This window comes from Rhinolophus sinicus, linkage group LG11 (genome assembly GCF_036562045.2).
Source record: "Rhinolophus sinicus isolate RSC01 linkage group LG11, ASM3656204v1, whole genome shotgun sequence".
NCBI classification, from domain to species: domain Eukaryota; kingdom Metazoa; phylum Chordata; class Mammalia; order Chiroptera; family Rhinolophidae; genus Rhinolophus; species Rhinolophus sinicus.
The window spans coordinates 7,672,559-7,687,806 of NC_133760.1; the positions used below are offsets into that span (position 1 = coordinate 7,672,559).

At 47.6% G+C, this 15,248-nt stretch overlaps 1 protein-coding gene across 1 annotated transcript in view; it reads left to right on the forward strand.

The window, feature by feature from the left end:
- PRKD2 (protein kinase D2) overlaps positions 1–14,735 on the forward strand; it is a 31,473-nt gene extending 16,738 nt beyond the window's left edge. The window contains exons 12-19 of the mRNA XM_019752637.2: positions 1,180–1,232; positions 1,374–1,446; positions 1,944–2,050; positions 2,867–3,028; positions 6,250–6,348; positions 11,336–11,603; positions 13,903–13,988; positions 14,273–14,735. Coding sequence (XP_019608196.1) covers positions 1,180–1,232; positions 1,374–1,446; positions 1,944–2,050; positions 2,867–3,028; positions 6,250–6,348; positions 11,336–11,603; positions 13,903–13,988; positions 14,273–14,485 — 1,061 coding nt within the window. The 3' untranslated portion in view covers positions 14,486–14,735. The remainder of the gene's footprint in view (positions 1–1,179; positions 1,233–1,373; positions 1,447–1,943; positions 2,051–2,866; positions 3,029–6,249; positions 6,349–11,335; positions 11,604–13,902; positions 13,989–14,272) is intronic.
- The last annotated feature ends 513 nt before the right edge of the window (positions 14,736–15,248 follow it).

The following is a 15,248-nucleotide window of genomic DNA, read 5'->3' on the forward strand; positions in this document are numbered from 1 at the left end:
ACCCGAGGGCTGGAGAAGCCCAGAGCTGGTGCTTGGCTCAGACTGGATATCCAGGAGGGCTTCCTGGAGGAGATAACATCTAGGCTAAGACCTGGAAGCTGAGGAGGGGTGAGACAGAGGAAAGCAAATGGGAAATGATGTCAGGCAGAGGCAAAGGACAATCAGAGCCTACCAGGTTCCTGGCCTTCTGGAGCTCATAATCCAGTGTGGGTGACCGATATTAATCAGCTCATTTGGTACAATGACAACTGTTTCGTAGAACATGTGCTAAAGTAATCTGACATGGCCCCAGGAGTGACATTCACGCTTAGACTAAAGGATGTGGAGGATTTAACAAAGTCCAGAATGAGGGAAAGAGGGTGTTCCTGGCAGAGGGAATAGCAAATGCAAAGGTCCAGAGGCAGGAAAGAACTTGCTCTATCTGAGGCCCAGCAAGACCAGTGTGGCAGGGACACACAGCAGCACTGTAGGGCTTGAAGTCAAAGAGGTGGATGAGGGACCAGACCCTGCTGATAGGACGTGGAAGGGGCTTGGGCTTTTTCCTGAGGGCACTGGGGAGCCATGGCTGGTTCTGAGCAGGAGATGGGCAGGGTCAGGTTTATGCTTCAGTGAGATCTCTCTGGCTTCCCTATGGAGGAGACGGTGAATAGGAAAAAGCAGGATGGGGGCAGGGAGATGAGGGAGGAGGCTAAGGGGCAAAGTCTGGAGTGTGGAGGAGAGAGATGCTCAAATGGCAGAAGGATCATAGCTTTGGAAATGTCTGTTTCTGACTGTATTGGTAGTGGAGCAAGTTCAAGGGAAGATGCTGGAGTCAGTTTGGACTTTCCCCTTGAGCCTCAGTTTCCTCCTCTATAAAATGGGAAGAGCATGCCTTCCTTGATACTGAGATCACGGGATGAAATGCTCAGTGAAATCATTTGTGATGTCAGTTCTCGAGCCCCCTCAGTACATCTCGTTTGCTTCTTTCTCTGGCGCTGTGAGGGAGGTCCTTGTATTATTCCCATTCTCCAGATGAGGAAACCGAGGTTCACAGTGGACAGGTCAGTAGCCTGAAGATGAGTCTTGGATCACCCAGATTCAAACCCAGGTGGTCTGGCTCCAGAGTCTGCCTCTGGAGTTATGGATGAACATAATCCTGAGACTGGGGTCCCCTCACCTCCATCTCTCCCTTCTCCCCAGGACAAGCTTCTCTGAGCATCTCAGTGTCTAACAGTCAGATCCAAGAGAATGTGGTAAGACCCCCCTGCCCACACCCCATGGCACCAAGGATGTCCTCCGCCTCCCACACAGCCTCCTAGCTCTCCCACCTTTCCCAGTCTCCTTGAACCCCCATCTCCATGAGCACCCCTGACCCTCCCTGTCCCACCTTGCAGGACATCGCCACTGTCTACCAGATCTTCCCGGACGAGGTGCTGGGCTCAGGGCAATTTGGAGTGGTCTATGGCGGTAAGGACCCTTCAAAGTTAACCCAGAGGCGGTCCTGGGGATTTCTGGGCTCCAGACTTTCCCTTCTGATTGGTCACATGTCACCTCTTATTTTGGTTGATTAGAAAGCTAGATTCTGGGGCAGATGGTTGCAGGTTGTCCTTTTCTCCTTGAGAAAAGCCAATGGACTTTCTCCGCGTATGAACAGGGAGGGAGAGTTTCCACTCTGACTGGCCACAGAGTAGAGCCCAGATTCTGATTGGTTACAAATCTAGTTTTCCAGGTAGTAGAGTCCCTTCCTTGGAGCTCTGTCTTTACCTTCCTTCATTCCACCTTTATTCCCAGGGCCCCCTGCTGCTCCCATCTTTCCTGGGGCCTCAGAGCCATCTTGGAAGCCTTCTATCCACTTTTGTCCAATGCTGGGTGTGTCTCTGAGTTGGGGTGGGGATGGGGGTGAGTTTCTTTTGCTAGGACTGGAAGGAAATGCTCACCCCCTAACTTCCCTACCCCCTGCCCAGGAAAGCACCGGAAGACGGGACGGGATGTGGCCGTAAAAGTCATCGACAAACTGCGCTTCCCCACCAAGCAGGAAAGCCAGCTCAGGAACGAAGTGGCCATTCTGCAGGTGACCAGTGGGGTCTGTGGTTCAGCTCGGCCTCCACCCAGGAAGGGCCTTTCCTTCTCACTGCCTCCTTCAGAGGCCAACTGACTCAGGGTGAGGGTAGTCAGGGAAGGCTTCCTGGAGAAGGGACTATGCATGTTGAGATTGAAGGGGTGGAGAAGGTGTTCTGAGCAGAGTGACCAGCCTGTGCAAAGGTCTGGAGATGAGAGGGAACATGATGTCTTCTAGAAACGAAGAAGTTCAAGGTTACTAGATAGTTTATGTGGTGGGAGGCGAGGCCAGGGAGGATGGTGGGATTCTACCCTGTGGACTTTCTCCTGAGGGTGCTGGGGAGCCATGGAAGGATTTTGAGCAAGGAAGGGACAGAGTCAGCTATGTACTTTAGAACGATCTCTCAGGCTGCCATCGGAGGGTAGGTGGAAAGGGGTGGGACTGGAGCCCCGCGCCCAAGGAGGAGGCTGGTGGAGACCTGGGTGGGAGAGATGGGGTCAGGCCGGGCCAGGCCAGGGCTGGGGGAAAAGGAAAGAGGCACGGATTTGAAAGACAGATGTACAGAGATTCTTCCCATTTCTCTACATTCTCTCTCGCAACCCTGGGCCTTCACTAGAATTTCATGATGTCAAGGTCCTTCTGGACACCTGGGGGTGCAGGGGGTGGCTCTGTCTGGGCCTGTGCCACCCCCAGGGAACAAGCTGCTCAGTTAGGGAACTTCCTTCTCCTTGTTTGTCATACACCTGCTCCCGTGGCTTACCTTCTGGCATCCTAAGTTTGTGGGTGACCTGGGCCCTGACCACCACACCACCCCTCACCCCACTCCAGAGTCTCCGGCATCCAGGGATTGTGAACCTGGAGTGCATGTTCGAGACACCTGAGAAAGTGTTTGTGGTGATGGAGAAGCTACACGGGGACATGCTGGAGATGATCCTGTCCAGTGAGAAGGGCCGGCTGCCCGAGCGTCTCACCAAATTCCTCATCACCCAGGTGCGTCCGCCCAGCTGCCCGCCCGCTGCCACCCTCCCCACCCGGCTCCTCCCTGCCCTATAGCAGACGTCCCCTTGGAGAGTCCCCAGGTGCCCAGAGGTCAGGAATCACAATAGTGGACAATAGAAAACAGTAGTAGAGTAATAATAACAATAGAAGAAATAATAGGCACAATAACTTTAAAATAATAGTAGAATAATAATAGGACATAATAGAGCAATAACAATAGAAAAATGATAGGATAATAAGTAAAAAAAATAATAGGTTGGTAATAGTAATAATAGCTATTATTACAGTTATTATGACACTTCAATCAACTACGGACCACATATATGATGGGGGTCCCATAGATTATAACGGAGCTAAAAATTCCTATTGCCTAGTGACATAGACATCGTAATGTCATAGCACAATGTGTTTGTGGTGACGCTGGTGTAAACACACCCACTGCACCACCCGTTATGTAAAAGTATAGCACATACAATTACGTACAGTACATAATACGTGATCCTGATAAATGACTATGTCACTGTGGTTTATGTATTTACTATACTATACTTTTTATTGTTATTTAAAAGTGTGCTCTTTCTACTTATATCAAAAACAAGTGGGCCTAAAACAGTATGCTGTGTTAAGCCAGCAGCAGCCTCATGCATCTCGTGATTGCATCTCTGGATTGCGTTATTTTCTCTTGCGCTTGATTTAATCTTGCATTGTTTTTGTATAGTAATATGCTGTACAGGCTTGTAGCCTAGAAGCAATAGGCTAGACCACCTAGATTTGTGGAAATGCACTCTATGTTGTCGTACAACGATGAAATCATTTAACGTTGCATCTCTCACAACGTATCCCTATCTTTAAGTGGCGCGTGATTGTACTCTATTTCAGTCCATAGTTAGCAGAACTGCCCCTTTTTGTATTGTATCCCATGATAGATATCACCAAATGCCTCAACTGCTGAGCACGTGGGTTGTTTTTGCTTGTCCACTATTACAAACAACATCCTGTGAACATCCATCTACAAATATCACTGGGCTCTGATGGGAGAATTTCAATAGAACACATTCAGATATAGACTCCTGAGTCCAGGGGTCTGCTTTAAATTTTTTTAAAGATGTCGTCCTGTTATTTTCTAAAATCTGTTTCACTCTTTGTCTTCACCAACAGAGTTTGAGGGTGTCTATTTTCTCACTCCTTACTAATTCTGCATAAAGCAATCACCAGTCTTTTAGGTGGAGAAATAATACTTCATGTGGCTTCATTTGGCAGTTTAAAAATTATGGGTGAGCTTGAGCATATTTTAATATGTTTATAGGCCTGTGCTTTATGTACCCTTTTTTCAATTGCATTATTCTTATTGAATTGTAAGAGCTCTTTGTATATGAGAGACTTTGGATCCTTGTCATTGTGTTGTTCAGTTCTTTTATCCCAATATTTGCTTTCCTTTTCATTTCATTCATAGCTTTTATTTGCCATAGAGGGTTTAACCTTTAGAATGTTTTTTTTCTCCCTGGTTTTACTGATTAACCTTTACAAAGTTAAATGTTGCTTCTGCATGGCTTCTGCATTTCATGGTCTTCCTAGAAAGGCCTTCCCATCTGGCTGGTTCTGGGACATGTTTTCTATTGGTTGCAAAATCCCCTGTGCTTTGTTTCCTTTATTCAGGCCCAGCACCCATGCTCTCCCAAGCTGTGTGCCTTTGTCAGGCTGGCTTGCTGGGTGGGGACAGAAACCCACTGAGGCAGGCTCATCCAGACTTCAGGCAGGGAGTGGGAATTGCCTGCTGTGGCAACCAAGGCGGTTTCTCTTTCTGGTCATCCATCTCTTTCTCTTTTCTCTCTCTCTCTCTCTCTCCCTCCCTCCCTCCAGATTTCTGCTTTCTGCCTCTTGCCTGCCTCATTCCAAGTCCTAGGCTAAGCTCTTCACTTGTTAGTTCCTCAACTACCCTTTCAGGTAGGTATTGCTATAACCCCCATCTTACAGATGAGCAAACTGAGGTGGAGGGAGGTTCCCAGGTCTCACCCAAGGTCACACAACTAGGAAATGGTCTGGCTGAGAGTTGAACCTAGATCTGTGTAGCATCCAACCTGCCCTCTTTACTCACCACATTTACTAGGAGGGTAGAAATCAACCCACAGGGAATCGGGAGAGGAAGATGTACAAATACATCTTGGGAGCTCAGCCTCCCTGTCTGTAGAAAAATAAGGAAGTTGGACCTCAGCAGTGGCTTTCAAGGAGCATTTCTGTCCTCGAAAATCATCCAGCAAAAACAATGAGGAGGACATATATTTAAGTTCTAAGGTAGAGATTACAACATCGTGCTTACATCACTCTTCTTCCAGTGTGTTTGGTATTTTGTTTGGGTTATACAGAATCAAGGAAAATCATGATTCCCACAGATAAGTGCATACGAATGGTATCAGTTTTGATTTTTGTTTTATTTTAAAATCAGCTTACTTTGCCATCATAGAATATTCTTGAATTAACAGATAACAAGAGAGACTTTATTTGAAACACACAGCGAAATATGTTCACCAACACACCATCACAAAAATAATAACCAATAATAATAATAATAATGGCTAACATATAGTGCTTGCTCTGTGCCAGACACTGCCCTCAGTCCTTTAAATGCATCAACTATTTTAAACCTCACAGCAACCCGTGAGGTTGGGTACTGTCAACACCCCCCCTTTTACAGATGGGAAAACTGAGGCCTAGAGAGGTAAAGTGTCTTGCCCAAGGCCACAAGCTAATAAGTATAGAGACAGGTTTTCCACCAGGGTATACTGGCTCTAGAATCCCCCCACCTCTTAGCGCATGTCATATTGGTATTGTTTGTATTGTTTTATATTATAGTTTTTAATGGATGAAAAATATATTTTTTAAACACAATAGTGCATCCTTGAAAGCCACTGCTTTATTAATAGCTCTTATTTTATCAGGAGATTACCACATGCCAGAGGGTCTCAGGATCTTCCCAAACCCACCGCTCTAGTTCAGCCTTTCTAGAATTATGTGTCCGACTCCTATCTCAGGCACAAATGGTTCTGGCATTCTGGGATTCTTCTTTGGTGCTCCAATGCCTCCCTTGGCCCCAAGGAACATCTTTGGGAATGCAGAGGGAGGCATGGATGGGGTTTGGAGGGCTGGCTGCTACAGGCAGAATCTGGGGTGGATACCTTTCTACCTTTCTGACTGATGCCACCTCCTTCCCTCAGATCCTTGTGGCTTTGAGACACCTTCACTTCAAGAACATCGTCCACTGCGACTTGAAACCGGAAAATGTGTTGCTGGCATCGGCTGACCCATTTCCTCAGGTTAGTTATGTTCCCTCCTGATTTTAGGGAGTCCAGGCAACATTGGTGGCAGGTCGGGACGTCTTACATTAATCAAGATAATTGATCGGACACAGAGACCCAAGATAACGATAGCTTCAATGAGATAGAAGCATGTTTCTCACTCATATAGGATCCAGTTTAAGCATACTGCTGCTAAAAAAGTAAGTTCCGTGGTTTTGGGGACCACGGCTCCTGCTGTCTTGTTGTTCTGACCTTTCTGTGGTGTCACCTGGTCTTCATGGTCCACGATGGCTGCCTACCATGTGAAAAGATAGTAGGAGAGGAAGGAGGAAAGAAGCAGGGTAGAGGAAATGGACATACCCCTAAGGCAATACTTGGAAGTTGCTCTTGTCACTTCTCACATCCCATTGGCCAGAACTTGATCACATGATCATGGCTGGATGCACAGGAGCCTGTGAAATGTGGTCTATTCTGGGTGACCATGTGGCCCATTCAATTTATGATTTTTAGTACTATTATTTTAAAAATTGGTTTCCAAGTTCTTTGTTTTTGTTGTTTTCTCTAGTTAAAATTTCTAAAATTGGCGTATACATTATATTAGTTTCAGGTGTATAATATAATAATGCAATGTTGTATATATTGTGAAATGTTCACCACAACAAGTCTAGTTAACATCGGTTACCATACATAGTTAAATAATTTTCTTTGTTGTGGTAAGAACTTTCAAGACCTACTATCGGGCGGCCAGATGGCTCAGTTGGTTAGAGCGGGAGCTCTGAACAACAGGGTTGCAGGTTCAAGTCCCACGTGGGCCAGTGAGCTGCGCCCTCCACATCTAGACTGAAGACAACGAGCTGCCGCTGAGCTGCCAGAGGGGCGGCCAGATGGCTCAGTTGGTTAGAGAGCGAGCTCTGAACAACAAGGTTGCCCGTTCAATTCCCACATGGGATGGTGGGCTGCGCCCCCTGCAACTAAAGATTGAAAATGGCGACTGGAGTTGGAGCTGAGCTGCGCCCTCCACAACTAGATTGAAGGACAACAACTTGGACCTGATGGGCCCTGGAAAAACACACTGTTCCCCAATATTCCTCAATAAAATTTATTTTTTAAAAAAAGACCTACTCTCTTAGCCACTATCAAATATGCTATACAGTGTTATTAACTATAGTTGGCATGTTGTACATTACATCCCCGTGACATTTATTTTATAATTAGAATTTTGTGCCTTTTCACTCCCTTCACCCAGGATTGTTATTATTAAGGGGAGAAGCAGAGAACAAAGATTAGGGGACAACTAGTAATTTCTTCTGTGGGTGTGTTAGGAAACAGTTTTGACGAGCCTCTGACTAGGTGATGAGAACCCCATTAAGGTCAGGGCCAGACTGGATAAGGGTGATAATTATAACAGCTACAAGCTATTGAGTGCCTACTATGTTTTTGGTGTTTTTTTAAAAACTTTTATTTATTTAAGTGTGTTCTTCCAGGACCCATCAGCTCCAGGTCAAGTAGTTGTTTCAATCTAGTTGTGGAGGGCGCAGCTCACAGTGGCCCATGTGGGGATCGAACCAACAACCTTGTTAAGAGCACAGCGCTCTAACCAACTAAGCCAACAAGCCGCCCCCTTGAGTGCTACTATGTTTAAGGGCCTTTAGTGACATTTTCTCATTTAGCCCTTCCATATCCCTGTGAAGTTTTTGCTTTATTATCTATGTTTTGCAATCATTTAGTTAATTTCACTTTAAAAGCCAGAGGCTCATTTTAGTCAACTAAAAATTATTGTGTGCCTACAATGTGCCATGCTTCAGGGTGGGGTGTTAGGATCTGTGATTAGCAAAGACATCCCCATTTCTTTATTTTTTTTTTATTGGGGCATATTGAGGGACAGTATGTTTCTCCAGGGCCCATCAGCTCCAAGTCATTGTCCTTCAATATAGTTGTGGAGGGTGCAGCTCAGCTCCAAGTCCAGTCGCTGTTTTCAATCTTTAGGGGACACAGCCCACCATCCCATGTGGGAATTGAACTGGCAACCTTGTTGTTGAAAGTTCATGCTCTAACCAACTGAACCATCCGGCCGCCCCTCCCGCAGCTTAGCAGCAGCTCGTTGTCTTCAATCTAGTTGTGGAGGGCGCAGCTCACTGGCCCATGTGGGAATCAAACCTACAACCCTGTTGTTCAGAGCTCTCGCTCTAACCAACTAAGCCATCCGGCCACCCCAAGACATCCCCATTTATATGACCGAGGAATGTCCACCGATAGCAGTGATTTTCATCTGGGGGCAGTTTTGGGACATTTGACAATGTTGGAGACATTTTTGGTTGCACAGCTGTTGCGAGAGAGGCACCTAAGGAGGATGCTAAGCATGCTACAGCGCACAGGACAGCCCCATAACAAAGGATTATCTTGTCCTAAATGTCAATAGTGCCGAGCATGAAAAACCTTGATTTTGAGCAATAGTATCTACTAGAAATATAATATGAACCGTTTCTATAACTTTCTATTTTCTAGTAGCCACACTGAAAAAACTAAAGAGAAGCGGTGAAACAAATTTTAATCATATACTTTATCCTAGTATGCCCACATATTATCATTTCAACATGTAATCGACATAAAAATTATTTCCCCCTTTTTTCCACCTCCCCCCCCACTCTGGTTCAAGCCGTTGTTTCTCAGTCGAGTTGTGTAGGACCCAGCTCCCTGGCCCAATGCTGGTGTTATGAGCCTTGCGCTCCCCCCCCCCCCGCCCTCCCATTCCCCCCCGCCCCTCCGTGATGCAGTCGGTTGCCAGTCGTGGATCGGCTGTTCACAGCGGCTCACAGCAGCTCTTGCTGGTTGCCAGCCGCTTATGGCAGCATTCCGTAGCCCACAGAAGCTCACAGCAGCCCAGCTCCAGGGAGAGTTGTTCACAATCTTAGCTGTAGAGGGCGCAGCTCACTGGCCCATGTGGGAATCGAAATGTCCACAGTTAGGAGCACTGCGCTCCAACCACCTGAGCCACCGGGCCGGCCCAATTTAAAAATTATTAATGAAATATTCTTTCTTTTCATACTAAATCTTCAAAATCTGGTGTGTATTTTATACTTAGAGAACATCTCAAATTAGATGTTAAACTGTCATCAGAAATATTTGATTTGTTACACTTGAAACCAAAACCTGTGTAGTTTACTAACCATTGTCACCCAAATAAATTTTAATTAAAAAGAAAAAGCAATATTTGATTTGTATTTAGATTTCATAAAGTCAACAGTTGGCAAAGTAGATTGGCATGCCCAAGTTGTTACAAACATATTTAAAAGTTTTCCAATAACTAAATCTAAGATCAGTTTTTAAATGTAAATTAATTAAAATTAAATAAAATTTAAAAATCAGTTCTTCAGTTGCACTCGCCACATTTCAAGTGCTCAGAAGCCACATGTGGCCTGTGGTCACCATACTGGACAGTACAGATCATAGAGGGAAGAGTAAATGTTGGTCAAATTGTCACAAAAATATATCTGTGATGAGTTCTGTAATATGTTTCTATGATCTCAGATAACCGTAAGATGTATAGCCCCATCGGAGGGTCTGCGAAAACCCTCTCTGAAGAAAGAATAGAAGTTAGTTTTTTGGGGGACAAGTGTTCCAGGCAGAGGGAATGGCCTGTGCAAAGGCCCTGTGGTGGGAAGATCTGTACTTTTGTCTTTTTAACAGAACTTTATTAAGATATAATTCACATACTATACAATTCACCCATTCAAAGTGTACAATTTAGGGGCTTTTAGTATCTTCACAGAGTTGTACAATTATTACCACCATGAATTTTAGAACATTTTCGTTACCCCAGAAAGACTCCATACCCCTTAGCCATCATCTTCCAATCCCACCATCCCCCACCCCCAACCACTAATCTACTTTCTGTGGATTTGCCTATTTTGTACATTTCATGTAAGTGGAATATATAATAATATAATATATAATATGTGGTCCTTTGTAGCTGTCTTATTTCACTTAGTTAATGTTTCAAGTTTATGTTGTAGCATGTGTCAGTACTTCATTTCTTTTTATGGCCAAATAATATCCCATTGTAAGAAAGGGGTGGATCTTAGAAAAGGAAAAGACAGGTAAGATCTGTCAAAAAAGAAAAGTATCTTAAGAAAGAGTGGTATTGCTGTCAAGTTGAGATTCAGGTCAGGGATTGGGTGTGGCTGCTTTTGAAAGCAACAGAGGCTTGGGGCTTCAAGGATTTTGTACTTTGTCTGGAGAGCATTAGTGAGCCAGGAAGGGATTTTGAGCAGGGAAGGGGACAATACATGAGCAGAGGTAGCAGCACAGAGGCGGTAGGCAGCAGGGCAGGACTTTGAGCCCAGGTTTGCTGGCTCTAAAGCCTGTGCTTAACCCTAGACTGCCCCCACCGGCAAGGGAAAGGTAGGCACACATCTGTCTGGAGGTGGGCAGTTTACCTGCCCAGTCCCATTTAATCCCCAGGGAAGCCTGAGAGCAAGCTGCTGTTAACATGCCCAGTAGATGACAAAACTGGGGCTGGGAGAAGTTAGGTCCCTCTCCTGAGATCACCGAAGCTCACTCTGCCAGACGCTGCTCCTAACGCTTTACATGTTCACTCCTTTAAGCCATACAGCTACCCTTCACGGTAGGGACTGTTAGCATCTCCCTGTGCCAAGGAGGAAACAGGCACTTGGGGGTTAAGACTGTACCACGCAGCAGAGGTAGAGTGGCAGGTAGCATTTACTGAGCACTCATTGCAGGCCAGGCATTTGACCTGTGAGCTTTGGATGGATTAACTCATGTAATCCTTATGACTACCCTTGAGGTCTGATCCTCCTTCTCATGCAGATGAGGAAACTGAGGCACAGAGAGTAGAAGTCACTTGCCCAGGTTCACTCGACTAGTGAGTGGAAGAGCCTGGATTAGAAACAATATTCTATTTTCTCTGGAATACTGTGATGGGGGGACACAACCAGAGGGTGCGGCCTCAACCTCTTTCAGACGCTCTACCCCTCGCCCCCCACAGGTGAAGCTATGTGACTTCGGCTTTGCACGCATCATCGGTGAGAAGTCATTCCGGCGCTCGGTGGTTGGCACGCCGGCCTACCTGGCGCCCGAGGTGCTGCTCAACCAGGGCTACAACCGCTCTCTGGACATGTGGTCGGTGGGCGTGATCATGTATGTCAGCCTCAGTGGCACGTTCCCTTTCAATGAGGATGAGGACATCAACGACCAGATCCAGAACGCAGCCTTCATGTACCCAGCCTGTCCCTGGAGCCACATCTCCGCAGGAGGTACGCAGAGGCAGGGGGAAGGGCCCGTGGCGGGGCGGAGTGGAAAGTGGGCGGGGCCACAAGATGGGTGGGCCTTGAAACAGCCTGGTATGATGGGGTTTGAGCCCAGCAATGGGGCGGGGCCCCGGGGAGGACGGTCCTTTAAACAGTGAAGCACCCTAGACCTGGTACTTTGGGTCAGGGACCCGGGAGTGTATGGAGCCAGGCCCCCAGACTCAGGCCTAGACTAGGTTCTGTTGGTTGGAAACTAAGGCAGACAGACACTTGGTTGGCGCCTTGGGTGCTAAGCGAGGCTTGGCCTGTCTAGGGCTGGACCAGAAGGGGGACTGGACCTGAGGAGGCCAAAGGGCCTGGGTGGCCAGGAGAAGAGGCAGATCGTCCCAGGGTGTTGGCTGGGGCCTGGAGTCTTTGAGGTTATGGCCCGAGAGGGTTAGCCCTGCAAAAAAGCAGGGGACCAGGCTTGGCTAATTTGCTGGGTGCTGGGGTAGACGAGGGATTGGGCCTTGCGGGCAAGTCCAGTGATGGAAGGGACTGGTTTAAGGGCATGGCTAGAGGAGGGACAGGGCCATGGAGGGTTTCTGAAGCTGTCCAGGTAAAGAACGAGCCATGAGACCAAAATCACACTCGGAACCTTGGGAGCTCGTTGGGGTGGGGAGAATCATGAGGCTGCAAAGGAAAGGAGGGCTGGGACCAAGGTGGACTTTGGGATATCTACATGTAGAGGCTTTGGTGTCATGGCCAGGTAGTGGCACTGAGCCTTGTGACTTGGACCTGTCTCCTTGGGGACTGGTCTGGGAAAGTTAAGTCCTGGAGCCCTGCAACTCTGGGGCGGAGCCAGGTGTGGGGGTGGGCCAAGGGCGGGGCTAAGATAAGAAGCCCTAAATAAGTTAGAACAAGGGCCAGGTCCTGGAGCCAGTAGCTCAGGAGGACAGAGGGAGTATGGAAGGAAGGTTAAGAAGACCATCATTTATTCATAAGGGTTCATTCAACAAGGATATGTTGAGTGCCTACTATATGCCTGATTCAGATTGTTGTAGGTTCTGGGAATACTGAGGTTGTGTTGGAGAAAAGAGATCATGAGGGGAGACGGTTGCTGAGTGGTCTGTGAACGGTGAGAAGGGGAAGGGCCCTAGAAGGGTGTGACCTCATGGAGCAGGCAGAGAGAGGGATGACATGAGGGTTACTCAATTCAGGAAAAGTGTTGGTGGTGGGCCTAAGAGAGGTAAAGCACTAGCAATGAGAAGGTGGATTGACTTGAGTTCTGGAGTAATACTGGGGGTCCTCAGAAGTCTCTCAGTAAAAGCTCATCAAATGTGCATGAGTGAATTTGAGTGGGTGGATGTGCGTGAGGGAGCCTGTGGGTGTGAGCAGAGGGCCTGTGTAGACAAGGCCTATACTCAGAGGGCTGCACACAGTGAGGCCCTTGTCCTTCAAGGCTTCTGATCCAGGAGAGAGCCTCAGACAAGTGCTGGTTTGTCCTGAATGCCTGACACTCGCTCGTCCTCCTTTTCACGATCAGGCCTCAGTCTCTGGGCCTTCTGCAGGAAACCAGTGACTAACTACCATCTACTCACATTGTTTATTTTTATTTTTTTTTATTGTGGACATGGCAAATGATCTTTGGATTTCCATGGACCAGGGCAATGCAAAGTTTCCATTTTATATAAATTCATTTTCACCTCAGAAAGTGAAATAAAAAAAAGTGAATTAATGTAAAACAAAATTGCATTGATTTTTACTTAAGTTAAATACTCACATGGTTCAAATTTTTAAATGTAATACAAAAGGGCCTATAGTGAAAATTCTCACTCCTTTGTCTGCCATTCTTCCCAAAAGCAATGGCTATTGCGAGTCTCTTTTATATTTATATGTGGACATATATCCCATTTTTACACAGATGGCAGCATACTGTACATGCTGTTTTTCAACTTGCATTTTCCACTTCACATTATATCTTGGACAAATGAGTTGGCTGAAAGAAAAATACTAAGTGAAGAATAGTACAGATGTACCTGTATGTACCTGTGTATGACAAAACTTATGAAGGTGACGTAGGAATGGGGAAACTGAGGTAGACACTTGAAGAGATGTAGGAGTGAGTGTGGCTGCCACGTGTGTGGGGCAAGACAAATATGTACTCTAATGAGGAAATGGGTGGATGAGTGATCAGTGCAGGTGAGGCTTCCAAGGCACCTGGGCCAGTGCAGAAGAAAGGCCTGGATGGCAGGCAGGTAGGCTTAGGGTGGCCTGTGGCATGAGGGCCGGCAGGACTTGAGCTGCCTCTATCCTTCCCGCTCAGCCATCGACCTCATCAACAACCTGCTGCAGGTGAAGATGCGCAAGCGCTACAGCGTGGACAAGTCTCTCAGCCACCCGTGGTTACAGGTGATGCAGGGGGCGGGGCTGGAACCAGATCTCTTATTGGCTGCGCAAGTAATCAAGGGTGTAGGTTCATTTTCTGTGGGTGTGGAACGTGGCTGAGCCTCCCATTGGCTGGGCTGTAGAACGGGTGGAGCTACATCTCTATCGACTTGGGCAGGTTGGGAAGGGTGTGGCTTCACCTTCTTTGGCACCTGGCCTCTCACTGGCAGCGCAAATAATGTGGGGTGGCTATTGGCTGCCCTCCGTGCGCTGCCCCGTCAGGCTAACCTGTGTTCTCCCGGTCCCAGGAGTACCAGACGTGGCTGGACCTCCGAGAGCTGGAGGGGAAGATGGGCGAGCGGTACATCACGCACGAGAGTGACGATGCACGCTGGGAGCAGTTCGTGGCCGAGCACCCGCTGCCCGGGCCAGGGCTGCCCGCAGATCGAGAGCTGGGTGGGGCCTTCCCACCGCAGGATCATGAGATGCAAGGGCTAGCCGAGCGCATCAGCGTCCTCTGAGGCTCGGAGACCTCGCTCTATTTGCCCCATGATGCTGTCCGCCCCCCTTTCCCCGCCCTCGGGGGGCGGCCCTCCACATCATCCCAGCGATGGACTGCTCTAGCGGAAGCGGCTTCCTGCGCAAACTGGATGGGACCCACCCCGGGAGAGGAGCATGGTGGAGATGGGGGGCATTTATTTCCAAAGTTAATTACCCAACAATTAAAACGGACTCATCTCTGGCCCCATGGCCAGATCTCTGGCCACACCACATTCTTGTACCGTTAGTCTGATGTTCACCTGGAAGGCGGACCGCCTGCCTGAAAAGGAGGCGGAATGGAGGGAGGGGTGGGTGGGAGAGATGAGGAAGAGGGGACTGAAGGGGCAGGGCCTGGGGAAGGAGGACTAACGGGTGGAAAATAGAGAGGGAGGATTGCCAGGAGGCAAGACTAGAAGGGAGGAAGGTATAGCAGTGGCATAAGGCGGAGAGCGAAGAGTAAGGTACAAAAAGTTGGAAGTGGAGGAGACGGAAGGAATATGACTGGAGAGGGAAGACAGATGGAGGGGGCATGACTGGAGGAGAGGAAGCTTTAGAGGAAAGCAAGTCATTCATGGCTTGTTGGACGCATTTTTCACTTGGTGTTTTAATATGAACCACAACTATTAATAATGACAATGTGTTAGCCCAAGTCTGGTCCATAGGAGGAACTTGATACACTATACTTAGTATTTTAAATTGATGTGAGGACTTCTCTACACACTGAGTGTGCTCGTTCACTGGTTC